The 13,707-nt window shown below is 46.0% G+C and overlaps 1 protein-coding gene across 3 annotated transcripts in view; it reads left to right on the forward strand.

Moving 5' to 3' along the window:
* The first annotated feature begins 1,028 nt into the window (after positions 1–1,028).
* The window catches only part of phtf1 (putative homeodomain transcription factor 1), a 39,028-nt gene continuing 26,349 nt past the window's right edge, over positions 1,029–13,707 (forward strand). For 2 of the 3 annotated variants that reach the window (XR_004415555.1, XM_033042302.1), the window contains exons 1-6: positions 1,029–1,319; positions 2,353–2,413; positions 5,530–5,586; positions 7,460–7,529; positions 11,887–12,045; positions 12,150–12,306. Coding sequence is in view for 2 of the 3 variants with exons in the window: in XM_033042302.1 (XP_032898193.1) it covers positions 2,369–2,413; positions 5,530–5,586; positions 7,460–7,529; positions 11,887–12,045; positions 12,150–12,306 (488 nt within the window). In the remaining variant the exon portion in view is untranslated. Of the gene's footprint in view, positions 1,320–2,352; positions 2,414–5,529; positions 5,587–6,981; positions 7,048–7,459; positions 7,530–11,886; positions 12,046–12,149; positions 12,307–13,707 lie in introns of those variants that run through there. The other variant, XM_033042303.1, reaches the window with a different exon arrangement.

Here is a 13,707-nt window from a genome sequence, read left to right on the forward strand (position 1 = left end):
ATTTTGCACCTCTAGTCTTTGTCCCCTCACCTGTATCCACCTATCACTCGCCAGGTTTTGTCCCATGCCCACCTCTTTTCCGGCTTTCTCTCCCCTACAACAGTTTGAAAAAGGAACCCGACCTGAAACGTCTGTCCAATACCTTCATTGATGCTGCCTGACCTGCTGAGTTCCTCCAGCAGTTTGTTTTTTGCTCAAGATTTCAGTATCTGCAGTCTCGTGTCTCAATTGAGCTCAAGAGTTTGGACGTTATGTTACAGTTGTACAAAACGTTGGTTAGGTCGATAAGTTCCAGGAAAGAAATGATTGGGAGAGGGCGGAGAAAATATTTGCAGGATGTTGCTTCAACTGGAAATATTCAGTTATCACGTCAATTGTAAAGGCTGGGTTTGTTTTCTCTGGAGCAAAGGAGGTTGAGAGGTAACATGATAGAGGTATGTACAATTATTAAAGGCACCGGCGGGATAGTGTGGTAAGGAACTGTTGATGCTGGCTTACACCGAAGATAGACACAAGAGGCTGGAGTAACTCAGCGGAACAGAAGAAAATTAATAGGTGATGTTTCGGGTTGAGACCCCTCTTCAGACTGAGAGTGAGGAAGGATAAATAGTGTCTAACAGGCTGCCCCAAACTAGAGAACATAGGAATAAGAGAAGGGAGGTTTAAAGGGGATCTGAGGGCTAAATGTTTCACACCAGGAGCTGCCAGAAGAGATAGTGGAGGCAGGAGCAATGACAATATTTAAGAGGCATCGGGACACGTACTTGAATGAGAAGGAATAAAGGAATATGGGATTAATACCGGCAAGTGGGATGAATGGTTTAGATGTAGTGGGCCGGAGAGCCTGTTTCCATGGTGTCCAACTCAATGACCCTAAAGCCAGTGAATGTAGTTACGTGGCCAACTTTTCTGCGCCTGAACTTATACATTTAACGCTCACATCACGGTGTTTTAAACGGTTAAAACCAATCTGGTCTCACGCAGCAATTTGTTGAGCGGATTCCTGGTTCTTTAAACACAACTGCGAGCGCTCCAGGAGGCGGCGTCTCGTTAAGTATTTAGAAAGATTACTATTCATGGGTGTTGTATAAGGGTGCGACGTTAATATTGATGAGGAGAGGCCGCGTCTTCCTCCCGTGTAGCGGGCTGTGCGGCCCCGCTCTCTCCAACAAGCGGCCCGGCTTCTCCACTCACCCCGGCCCGGCCTCGCTCCCTCCTTCCTCCCCGCCTCGCGGCCCTGTCTGGACTCCTCCCTGTTCTCCCCCCCCCCCCCCCGCGCGGCCCGGTGCCTGGTCGCAGGGAGGCGGCGGCGGCAGTAGGTGAGTGCGGGGCCGCGGCTTCCCGCTCCCCACCAGGCCGCACGGTGGAGAGGAGGGAGGGAGGGCCCTCCCCTCCCGGAGGGTTCATGGCGGGTGGAGGAGGGAGAGGAGGTGGAGGAGAGGAGATGGAGGAGCAAGTGGTCTGTTGGGAGGGAGGGATGGATGGATGGGGTGAATGGTTGTGATTCCGGATGAAAGGGTGGGTCGGGCTGGACGGTGTTGAGGGGAGGGAGGATTCTGGCTCGGGGAGGTGAAGGAAAGAAGGGCTCAGGTGAGGGGGAGAAGGAGGATCCTGGTGGTCGGAGAGAAGGGAGGTGGGTTCTGGTGGAGGGTGAAGAAGGGGAGAGATTGAGGTGAGGGGTGAAGAAGGAGGGGAGATTGAGGTGAGGGGTGAAGAAGGGGAGAGATTGAGGTGAGGGGTGAAGAAGGAGGGGAGATTGAGGTGAGGGGTGAAGAAGGGGGGAGATTGAGGTGAGGGGTGAAGAAGGGGGGAGATTGAGGTGAGGGGTGAAGAAGGGGAGAGATTGAGGTGAGGGGTGAAGAAGGGGGGGGAGTCTGGTGGACGGAAGAAGATGAGGAATGTTCTGGTGTGGAGGAGAATGGGAGGGGGCTTCTGGCGGGGAGAAGAATGGGAGAGGTCTCTGGTGGGCAAATATTATAGAGGAGCTCCTCTAGTATCTTTGCTGGTGGGTGGGGGAGGATGTGTTTTGTTGCAGAAGGGGGGATAAGGGGAGAGAAGTTGTTCTGGTGGGTGAAGAAGTGGGATTCTGGTGATGTGTCTAAAGGTGGTGGTGGGGGGGGGGTTACAGTGGTGGGGAAATAGGGGAGCAGGGGTAGGTAGAGGGCAGCAAGGTTTGTGGGGTGGATTTTAGGAGATGGATTGGGAAGATTTTCAAGTGGCACAAAGTACCTTGTTTCGCTGCTGGACCATGTGTAATTTTCATGTGGGACCTTGTTTGACCATTATTGGAATCACGCCAGTTACACGCCGAGCCCTAAATTGCATCAACTTTATTTGTATATTTGTATCTAGGTAAGATGAACGACAGATGGCCTTGAAAGCAAGAGACGCCATAACTTGGTACCAGAGGAAGGTATGTGCACAACCTATCACACCCAGTACAAGCAGTAAATGGGCGTTGATGGAACTTGCAGCACAGCATCAACCCTTTGGATCAACAAACATAATCTGCTGTTTATGCTCCTCGCGTGTCTCCTTCCTGTCTATTTCCTCTTGATCGACCAATATTTTCTTATTTTTCTTTCCCTCCCGAGTGCTTAGCAACGTTTCCCTTCAATGCACCTAACCTGTATGTTCCAAATGTTCAGTGAGGTCATAATTTCCTCCTGCAAATGTGTTGCATTAATTTGGAATGAGTGGAGATACAAGAAACTGCAGATACTGGAATCTTGAGCAAAAAACAAAGTGCTGGAGGAACTCAGCAGGTCAGGCAATGGTGGTGGAGGAAATTGTCAGATGATTTGGGTCAGGATCCTTCTTCAGACAGATACGAGTGGGGGAGGGGGGAGGAGAGAAAGCTGGAAAAAAGAGCCGGGGTGGTACAAAATCTGGGAAGTGTTAGGTGAATAAAGGTGAGGGGGGGGGGGGGGGTTAATGATAGACAGGTGCAGTGAGTGACAAAGGCTGGAGGTGAAAAGGAGACAAAAGGTTGTCGGATTAGGATAAAAGAGGAGGAATTGTAAATCTGGATATGGAAGGTGTGGGAAGGAACTGCAGATGCTGGTTTACATTGAAGATAGACACAAAATGTTGGAGTTATTCAGATTGAAGAAGGGTCTGGACCCGAAACATCACCCATTCCTTCTATCCAGAGATGCAGCCTGTCCCGGCTGAGTTACTCCAGCATTTTGTGCCTTATCTTCTGGATATGGAAGGGGACAGGGGAAAGGAAAGACGGGGAAATGAAAGGAAAATGTCTTGAAGATGGGAAATGAATGTGTGGAAGAAGGGAAAAGGAGCGAGGTGACTGTGGTTGGGATGTGGTGAGAGATTGGTGTGCACTGGGGTGGGGGAGGCATGGGAACGAGGGGGCTGGAGAGGTTACGGAATTCAATGTTAATACCGTTGGGTTGTGAGCTACTGAACTGGAATAATGGCTAATGTTCCTATGGTTTGCTTGTGACCTCTCACCAACAATGGAAGAAACCAAGTACAGAAAGATCGGTGTGGGGATCAAAGGACAGTTACAGTGGTTAGCAACCAGGAGATCCAGCATGCCTTGGCGGATGGAGCGCAAGTGTTCGGCAAAACTTCGGCCTAGTCTACACTTGATCTCTGATGTAAAGGAGGCCACATAGGGAGCAGTAGATGTAATAGACAAGGTTTGAAGAGGTGCCTGTGAACAGCTGCCTCACTTGGAAGGACTGCTGAAGGAAGTGAGAGAGGGGGTGCAGGGACAGGTGTTATATCTCCTGCGGTTTTAGGGGTTTACCTGGGGATGCGGTGTGCTGGTGGGGAGGGATGAGTGAACCACGGAGGGGAGCGGTCATACAGTCATTCATTGGGGAGGGCGTAGTCATACAGCATGGAAACGGGCCCTTCAGCCCAACTTGCCATGCCGACCAAGTTGTCCATCTACACTATGCCACATGCCTGCAGGTTTGACCCATATCCTTCTAAACCTTTCCTACCCATGCACCTGTCCAAATGTTTTTTAAATACATTCTCTATGCAAATGTGTGGGGTTGGGAAGACGTGACCTCTCACGACCATACAGGCGACCACTGGCGACATGTCACGGATGACTTCTCACGACCATGCAGCCTGTATGGCCGTGAGAGGTCTATGGTCGTGAGAGGTCTCCAAAGAGACGTCGCGTCTTTCTGGTCACCGCTGAATTTTCAATATGTTGAAAATTTTGGCAACCTACCACGGGTGCCGGCAGTCACCTGTAAAGGTCGCGTTAGTGGGACAGGCCCTTAAGAGATGGTGTTCCTGCAAGAAGCAAAGTGGCTGGGGGGGTCGTAGAGGTAGATGTCTTTCCCCTGTGATGGAGACAATAAAAGCGATATTGGTGAGAGAGATGCCAGTGGTTCAACTTTACAACTATCTTACTCAACCTCACAGACTATTTCTTGACACCCTCTTTTCCCTCCTTTATGAAGTCGTCTCCTATCCCCAAGTCCTCCATTTCCCTTTTATCTCCCATCTTTCCCATCCCCACTGTCCCCTTCCACCCATATCCCTTCCACTGGCTTTACATTTCACTACACTTTCTCTTCTTATCTGACACCTTTTGAAAAACAAGATCTCCTGCCTGAACAACTATCGACCAGTGGCCTTGACATCCGCCATAATGAAATGCTTTGAGAAGCTAGTTGTGGAACACATTAAATCAGTCTACCAAGCATCCTTGACCCACTGCAGTTCTCCTACATGCCCCAGTTTGCATTGACAGCACCGAGGTAGAGATAGTTCAGGTTCCGAGGAGTAAATATCACCAGCAATTTGTCCTGGACCACCCATATTGAAGCAATGGTCAAGAATGCCCACCAAGCATTTCCTCAGAAGGCTTGTTCGGATTTCACTGTACCTTAATTGGTACATTTGACAATAAACTACCTTGACGCCTTGAAGTTCGGTATGTTCCCAACAATTCTCACCAACTTCTACAGATGCACCGTAGGAAACATTTTATCGGGTGCATCACAGCATGGTTTGGGAACAGCTTCATCGAAGAGCGCAAGAAATAGCAGGGAATTGTGGACGCAGCCCAGACCATCACGCAAACCAGGGTTCCTTCGGTTTTCTCTATTTTAGATATAAGATCACTTGTTCACCATTTCCTGATGGTTACAGCTTCTTTGAACCTATTCAGTGCTAGATCAGTCCGGTCAAAACATGTATGTGGCTAGTTTTGCAATTATTAATTTAATCAAGTGATGGTGATGGCTATGTAATAAAAACCACAGTGGTCCTCTGGTTGGACAAGATTTCACTCCAGACACGATTCAAGAAATTTCACTTTTATATCCTAATTTTCTCTCACAAACAAACAAATGTACAGATCCGTTCATTGATATGCTGGCTTGCGTACTCGTGCACTAGCTTGCTCCCTCTAATCTTTGTATTTGGAGCTTTTCCTTTGAATTATTGTAAGTATGGTATTAGATCGACAAGTCTGAAAGTACCGTTGCGATAACAAAAAGAACGGTGAGACCTTTCACCAAATAACTTGCTGTGTTTCAGATTGGAGCTTACGATCAACAAATCTGGGAAAAGTCGATTGAGCAGAAGGAGATTAAGGTGGGAATAACAGTCTGATAAAATGTTCCTGCTCTCAAAGCCTTGATGAAACATGAATATTTGAATAGATGGCATTCCTGGTTGTGAGAAATGGTTTGGGTTCTTTGTAAAACCTTAAATAGAATGTTGCAAGGTACCAAGGTCAGCATTTGTGATGCATGCATTGGAAAATGTGAGCTAGTTCCCATTGATAACTGCAGTGTTGTCAATACCAAGAGAGAGGACTGGCAATTCTAAGAATCAGCTGCTGCTATAGTTAAACCTGACTGGTAGATTTCTGGCTGCAGGGACCTTTTCCAGGAATTTTAAATGAAAGCCTGAAGTAAAATCATTAACAATTGGATTTCCATGGACCAGAATTTGTTGGCAATGGTCAGTGTTTGCACTCTTTGGCAAGTACAAACCTGTGATTTGCACATCCTCACATAGATGACAGCCTCGGCAAGGCCAGCAGCATAATCAAGGACGAATCGCACCATGGCCACTCCATCTTCTCCCCTCTCCCGTCAGGCAAAAGGTATAGAAGTGGATTCAGGGACAGTTTCTTCAAAGCTGTTATCAGGCAACAGAATCATCCTACCACAACCAGAGAGCATCTTGAACTATTATCTACCATTTTGGTCACCCTCGGACTATTCTTGATCGGACTTTGCTAGCTTTACTATGCACTAAATGTTATTCCCTTATGTATCGATACACTGTAAATGGCTCGATTGTAATCATGTATTGTCTTTCTGCTGACTGGTTAGCACGTCACAAAAGCTTTTCACTGCACCTCGGTACACCTGACAATAAACTAAACTGACTGACTGGAGGGGGCCTATTCGTTCCCTAGTTACCCTTGTTTTATATATTACCCTTAATATACACAAAATTGCTTTGGATTCCCCTTAATCGTATCCACCAACGCTACCTCATGCTCCCCTTTTGCCCTCTGGATTTCCTCTTGAAGTATGCTCCTCAGTTCCTTTAAAATCCTCCAGGGATAAATGTGATCCCAACTGCTTGCACCATGGGTGTACAATTTTGCTTGAGATTCTGCGGGAAATACTGCAAAAGGTGGTCTCCAGACGAAATCCCATTTAGAGCATAGCGTTAGAAGAGCAAAAGACTGCAGATGTTGTAAATCTGAAATGAAAGCAGTGATGTTTGGACACTCAGCAGGCCAGGCAGCATCTGTGGTGAGATAATCAGTTAACATTGCAGGGATCAATGGCTTTTCACCTCAGTTGATTTAATTGAAGTACAGATTTATTTGAATTGCAGTCAGCAAACGTAGTCACCATTTAACAGTGTTTCTTTTGTACACCTGATATTTTAATGTAATTATCGTTTATATAGAAATATGTAAAACAATTATGAATTATTTATATATTGTATTTCTCCAATGTGTAGGGTATGGCAGCACACGAAAATTCACAACCTGGAAGCTTGTGATGAATTTCAATGGGAATCCTGATTGTATGAGCATTCAAATTGTGTATGTTTCCAAACATAGCTATTTGAACTACAGATTTAAAGTGTGTACAAATACAAGTCGTTACTAAAAAGTAGCAAATAATTCTGAATGAGATTTCTTGGCACACTTTAGTCTCCCAATGATCACAATAAAATCAATGGTGACTTTCTTTGGTGAATGGGAACTATAAAAGTCAATCTTGCGGAGTGATGTGTACTGGTGAACTCCCCTAACAAAATTTAATTGCATTGTTTCTCGATTGGTTTAGTCATAGCAGCTGGCAATCTCCAAGTTGACACACCAGGGGCTCGGTGCGAATATAACACAACAAGTCACTGTTTCCTGGCAGCTCATTCAGTATTGCAGGCACCGATGAGATTTTGAAATTCACCAGAATTGTTTGCTTCATTACAGGGTCTGCGAAGTAAACCAAAAAAAACTGGCCGAATAAAGTCTGACCTGATTGATGTTGACCTTGTAAGAGGTGAGTGCCAAGGATGTTGTCCCCAGTAATTTTCTTTAGCCTCCCTCTGTCTGATAAACTAAAGGAACATACAAATACCAGCAGGCAGTCAGGAAATTTAAATTCAGTTCACAAGTTATAGGAGTAGAATTAGGCCATTCGGCCCATTGAGTCTATTCAAGCGCCTTGAGTATTAGAAAGGCGCTATATAAATCCCATCCATTATTATTATTATTATTACTCCGCCATTCAATCAGCGGATCCTAATCCTCCTAATCCCATTTTCCTGCCTTCGCCCCATAACCTTTGACACCCGTTCTAATCAAGAATTTGTCAATCTTGCCTTAAAAATAACTACTGACTTGGCCTCCACAGTTATTTAAATGAAAAGCCAGTGTCAGTACTGTGAAACGATAGCCAAAAATGCAATTGACTCAGTAGAATTGTCGAGCTTTATATAATAATAATAATAATAATAATAAATTTTATTTATGGGCGCCTTTCAATAGTCTCAAGGACACCTTACAAAGATTTAGCAGGTAGAGGAAAAACATGTAAGGGGAATGAAATAAATAGTAGAGACATGACTAGTACACATAGTAAAGACAGAATTCAATTCAAAGCACAATATGAGGCAATTAATGCACAGATGAAAAGGGAGGGGGACGTGGGGCTAAGGATAGGCAGAGGTGAAGAGATGGGTCTTGAGGTGGGACTGGAAGATGGTGAGGGACACGGAATTGCGGATCAGTTGGGGGAGGGAGTTCCAGAGCCTGGGAGCTGCCCTGGAGAAGGCTCTGTCCCCAAAACTGCGGAGGTTGGACTTGTGGATGGAGAGGAGACCGGCTGATGTGGATCTGAGGGACCGTGAGGGTTGGTAGGGGGCGAGGAGGTCAGTGAGATATGGGGGGGCCAGATGGTGGAGGGCTTTGTAGGTGAGGATAAGGATTTTGTAGGTGATCCGGTGGGAGATGGGAAGCCAGTGAAGTTGTTTGAGGACTGGAGTGATGTGATGCCAGGGTTTGGTGTGGGTGATGAGTCGGGCGGCTGCGTTATATAGCATGGAAACAGGCCCACATTGACTCTGCCGAACAAGTTGGCACACTGGGCAAGTCTTGTTTCCCTGTATTTGGCCCAAATGATCGCTCTTCAGAATTTCCAAGGAAAATAATTGTACATTTTTTAAAAAAAACGAAAAACTGCACTCTGTTGTGAAAGTATATTCTCTAGAATTACCGAGCAGATCTTATTACAGTGTTGTGGATGCATTAGTTTCGTAGAATAATTATTTATGGACAAACATTTTATTTAACTTATTAACTATAGAGGTTTCGAAAACCTTACATTAAAAAAAAACACAAGTTGCTACATTAAGTGTATTGTTGTAACCTCTTGCTATGGGCTAAAAGAGTGGGAACGCTCTGAAATAAAATGTTATGCCTAACAAAAAAAACACAAATGAATAAATAAATAAAGTATAGGGCTCTGGTGAGACCACATCTGGAGTATTGCGTACAGTTTTGGTCTCCTAATTTGAGGAAGGACATCCTTGTGATTGAGGAAGTGCACAAGATTGATCCCTGGGATGGCGGGACTGTCATATGAGGTAAGATTGAAAAGACTGGGCTTGTATTCACTGGAGTTTAGAAGGATGAGGGGGGATCTTATAGAGACTTATAAAAGGACTGGACAATCTAGATGCAGGAAAAATGTTCCCAATGTTGGGTGAGTCCAGAACCAGGGGCCAAAGTCTTAGAATAAATGGGAGGCCATTACTGTAATATCCCAGTTCCCCAAGCTAATCCATGCCCAGTAATGTCATTTAACAAAGGAATTATAACTTCCTTGTTTCCCCGGACCAATAATTTAATTCTTAACTCTTAGCTGTCCTCTAAACCAGTCCAGTAAACTACACAGTTGTGTCAAACAGCTGTGAATAATCATTATTAATACTAATTTCAAAGCTTTGTTTAAGCAATGTTTAGGGGGGAACTGCAGATGCTGGTTAAATCTGAAGATAGATAGAAAAAGCTGGAGTAACTCAGCAGGACAGGCAGCATGGGTCTGAAGAAGGGTCTTGACCCAAAACGCCACCCATTCCTTCTCTCCAGAGATGCTGCCTGTCCCGCTGAGTTACCCCAGCATTTTGTGTCTATCTTTGTTTAAGCAAGCAAAGCCTGGCATGTTCAATTCTTTCTGATGTTATAAATGTCCATGCCTGGCTGTTATCAAGTTCAAGTTCAAGTTCAAGTTAGTTTATTGTCATGTGTCCCTGTATAGGACAATGAAATTCTTGCTTTGCTTAAGCACACAGAAAATAGTAGGCATTTACTACAAAACAGATAAATGTGTCCATATACCATGATATAAATATATACACACATGAATAAATAAACTGATAGTGCAAATAACAGAAAGTGGTTGGTAATAATCAGAGTTTTGTCCGAGCCAGGTTTAATAGCCTGATGGCTGAGGGGAAGTAACTATTCCTGAACCTGGTTGTTGCAGTCTTCAGGCTCCTGTACCTTCTACCTGAAGGTAGCAGGGAGATGAGTGTGTGGCCAGGATGGTGTGGGTCTTTCATGATACTGCCAGCCTTTTTGAGGCAGCGACTGCGATAGATCCCCTCGATGGAAGGAAGGTCAGAGCCGATGATGGACTGGGCAGTGTTTACTACTTTTTGTAGTCTTTTCCTTTCCAGGGCGCTCAAATTGCCGAACCAAGCCACGATGCAACCGGTCAGCATGCTCTCGACTGTGCACCTGTAGAAGTTAGAGAGAGTCTTCCTTGACAATCCGACTCTCCGTAATCTTCTCAGGAAGTAGAGGCGCTGATGTGCTTTTTTGATGATTGCATTAGTGTTCTCGGACCAGGAAAGATCTTCAGAGATGTGCACGCCCAGGAATTTGAAGCTCTTGACCCTTTCAACCATCGACCCGTTGATATAAATGGGGCTGTGGGTCCCCCTCCTACTCCTTCCAAAGTCCACAATCAGTTCCTTGGTTTTGCTGGTGTTGAGGGCCAGGTTATTGCGCTGGCACCATATGGACAGTTGCTCGATCTCTCTTCTGTACTCTGACTCATCCCCATCAGTGATACGCCCCACAATAGTGGTGTCGTCAGCGAACTTGATGATGGAGTTCGCACTGTGGTTCGCTACGCAGTCATGGGTATAGAGTGAGTACAGCAGGGGGCTGAGCACGCAGCCTTGAGGTGCTCCCGTGCTGATTGTTATTGAGGCTGACACATTTCCACCAATACGAACAGACTGTGGTCTGTGGACGAGGAAGTCGAGGATCCAGTTGCAGAGGGATGCGCAGAGACCCAGTTCTGCGAGTTTGGTAACCAGTTTGGAGGGGATGATTGTGTTAAATGCCGAGCTGTAATCAATGAATAACATCCTGACATATGAGTTTTTGTTGTCCAAGTGGTCCAGTGCGGAGTGGAGGGCCAGCGAGATCGCATCCACCGTTGATCTGTTGTGGCGGTACGCGAACTGCAGTGGGTCCAGGTTTTTGTCGATGTAGGAGTTGATTTGCTCCATGATCAACCTCTCAAAGCACTTCATCACCACCGGCGTTAGTGCCACTGGTCGATAGTCATTGAGGCATGTCACCTTACTCTTCTTGGGCACCGGTATAATTGATGCCCTTTTAAAGCAGGTGGGGACCTCAGACCTCAGAAGTGAGAGATTGAAAATGTCCGTAAAAACTCCCGCCAGTTGGTCCGCACAGGTTTTTAGAACACGGCCGGGTATACCATCAGGACCAGGTGCTTTTCGGGGGTTCACCCCTCTGAAGGATTTCCTGACATCGGCCTCTGTGACTGAGACTGAAATGCCATCGCAGCGAATGGGGGATCGGGAAGGCACATCAGTATTCTCCCTGTCAAAGCGTGCGTAAAATGCATTGAGCTCGTCAGGGAGTGATGTTACACCGGCATTCGAGCTGCCTCCTGGTTTTGCCTTGTAGGAGGTGATTGCATTCAGACCCAGCCACAGCTGCCGAACATCTGTCTCGTCCTCCAGTTTGGAGCAGAAGTCCCTTTTGGCCTTTCTGATGGCCTTACCAAGGTCGTATCTGGTCTTCATGTAGGCCACTGTATCATCGGAGGTGAATGCCCTGTGTCTGGACTTCAGGAGAGTGCGGATCTCAAAGTTCATCCAAGGTTTCTGATTGGGAAACACTCGGAAGGTTTTTGTAGGGATGCAGTCCTCCACACATTTCTTTATGAAGTCTGTAACGACTGTGGCGTATTCGTTCAAGTCCGTTGCCGAGCTTTTAGTATGTTTTTATTGTATGTATCAGCTTTTAGTATGTTTTTATTGTTCCCTCTGAGAGCTGCTGTGATGTTTTAACTAATTGTGTTCATCGTCCAGGATCAACCTTTGTCAAAACTAAACCTGAAAGTCCATGGACGGCTTTAACACGGAAGGGGATAGTACGAGTGTTGTTCTTTCCATTTTTCTGCCAGTGGTGGATCCAGGTAACCTCACGAGGCATCTTCGCATGGCTTCTGCTGCTCTACTTCTTGGAAGGTAGGTTCTGTCAACGCAGGACCATGTCCTTATCTGTTGTAATTTTATGTGCAGCTTTGTGTAAGACGACACGCCCTTCATCGACAATTTGTTTCTATTTTAAGTGATTGCCATCGGCCTTTACCTGCAAGGTCCAATGTTGTACGTCAATGAAATCATCAACCCCATGGTCCTGATGCTGCTACTGGGGACTGTCCACTGCCAGATAGTCTCCACCCAGAGGCAAACTCCCTCCCCCACAAATGGAGGCAAGCGCAGGAGGTGAGTCTTTTGATGATGATGATGATGATGATGATGATGAATGCCAACAACTGCCCTATAATTCACAAATTTAATACAATGTAGCTCTTGTATATATATATATATATATATATATATATATATATATATATATATATATTACTCAGTCAAGATATACACAAAATGATGGAGTAACTCAATGGGATAGGCAGCATCTCTGGAGAGAAGGAATGGGTGATGTTTTGGGTCGAGGCTCTTCCTCAGACCATCAGTCTGACGAAGGGTCTCGACCCGAAATGTCACCCATTCCTTCTCTCCAGAGATGCTGCCTGTCCTACAGAGTTATTCCAGCATTTTGTGTCTATCTTCAGTTTAAATCAGCATTTGCCGTTCTTTCCTATACATTCAGTTGTGGCTTATCCTTTCTAAATTCTTGTTGGCATTTCTAATCACAGACACTTCCCACCTTACATAAAAGTTACTTTTCACAAACCCTTAATTAAGACAGATTTTATGCAAGTTGGAATCACCTTAAGACTAGACAGAAACAAAGAACTGCAGATGCAGGTTAATACACAAAATGACTGGAAAAGGGTCCAGACCTGAATTGCCACCTATCTATGTTCTCCATAGATGCTGCCTGACCCACGGTTATTTCAGCACTTTGTGTCATTTCACCATAAAACTAGGTGTTGATACTGCTGTTCTGCACCAGCGAGACCTTCTTCACCAGCTACAGCCCCATCCGGTTGACTGCTGTTGTTGCGGCATACGTTGTAGCGCTTGACCAACAGCGCTTTTATCAGGCCGCAGCTACTGACAGGACGCGCTCAGTCACTATGGGGCTCCCTCCCCTCCAGCTGCTGCTTCTTCCTGTCGGCCGTCGCTTTGCTCCCCTCCCCCCCTTTTCCACTGCCTCCTCCTCCGTCTCCCATTGCTTTGTCCACTCCACTGCTCCCCCCTCCTTCTCCCCGGGAGTCCAACGTGTCTAAGGGGGAGGATGGAGGCGACTGAAGGAGAAGGAGGCAGCTGGTGAACCTTGTGGAAGCTGTCAGCGGCTCAGCCAGGAGTTGCCCTCACCGCCTCCCTCATTCTCACTCACCTTCCCAGTGTGGCACCAATCCTGGGCGACACTTTTCTATCAATGATGTAGATGGGAAACCCTCACCATCCTCCTGTTAAAATAACACAGGTTATTCTTCTAATGGGATTGCCTAGTGTGACGAGTTTACATACATCGCCTATTACATAGGTCAGGGAGTGCCTGTAAAATTGATTACAAACGCGCTACACTGCAGCACCTGTGTAGATGGGTGAATGGAATTACATAGGCAGTTATAAATGCCAGCATAAGAAGCTTTATGGAAATACAGGTGAAATGGATTGCTTCAGAATCGAGATAGAATTATAATGTGGTCAGTG

Source organism: Amblyraja radiata, chromosome 24 (assembly GCF_010909765.2).
Source record: "Amblyraja radiata isolate CabotCenter1 chromosome 24, sAmbRad1.1.pri, whole genome shotgun sequence".
NCBI classification, from domain to species: domain Eukaryota; kingdom Metazoa; phylum Chordata; class Chondrichthyes; order Rajiformes; family Rajidae; genus Amblyraja; species Amblyraja radiata.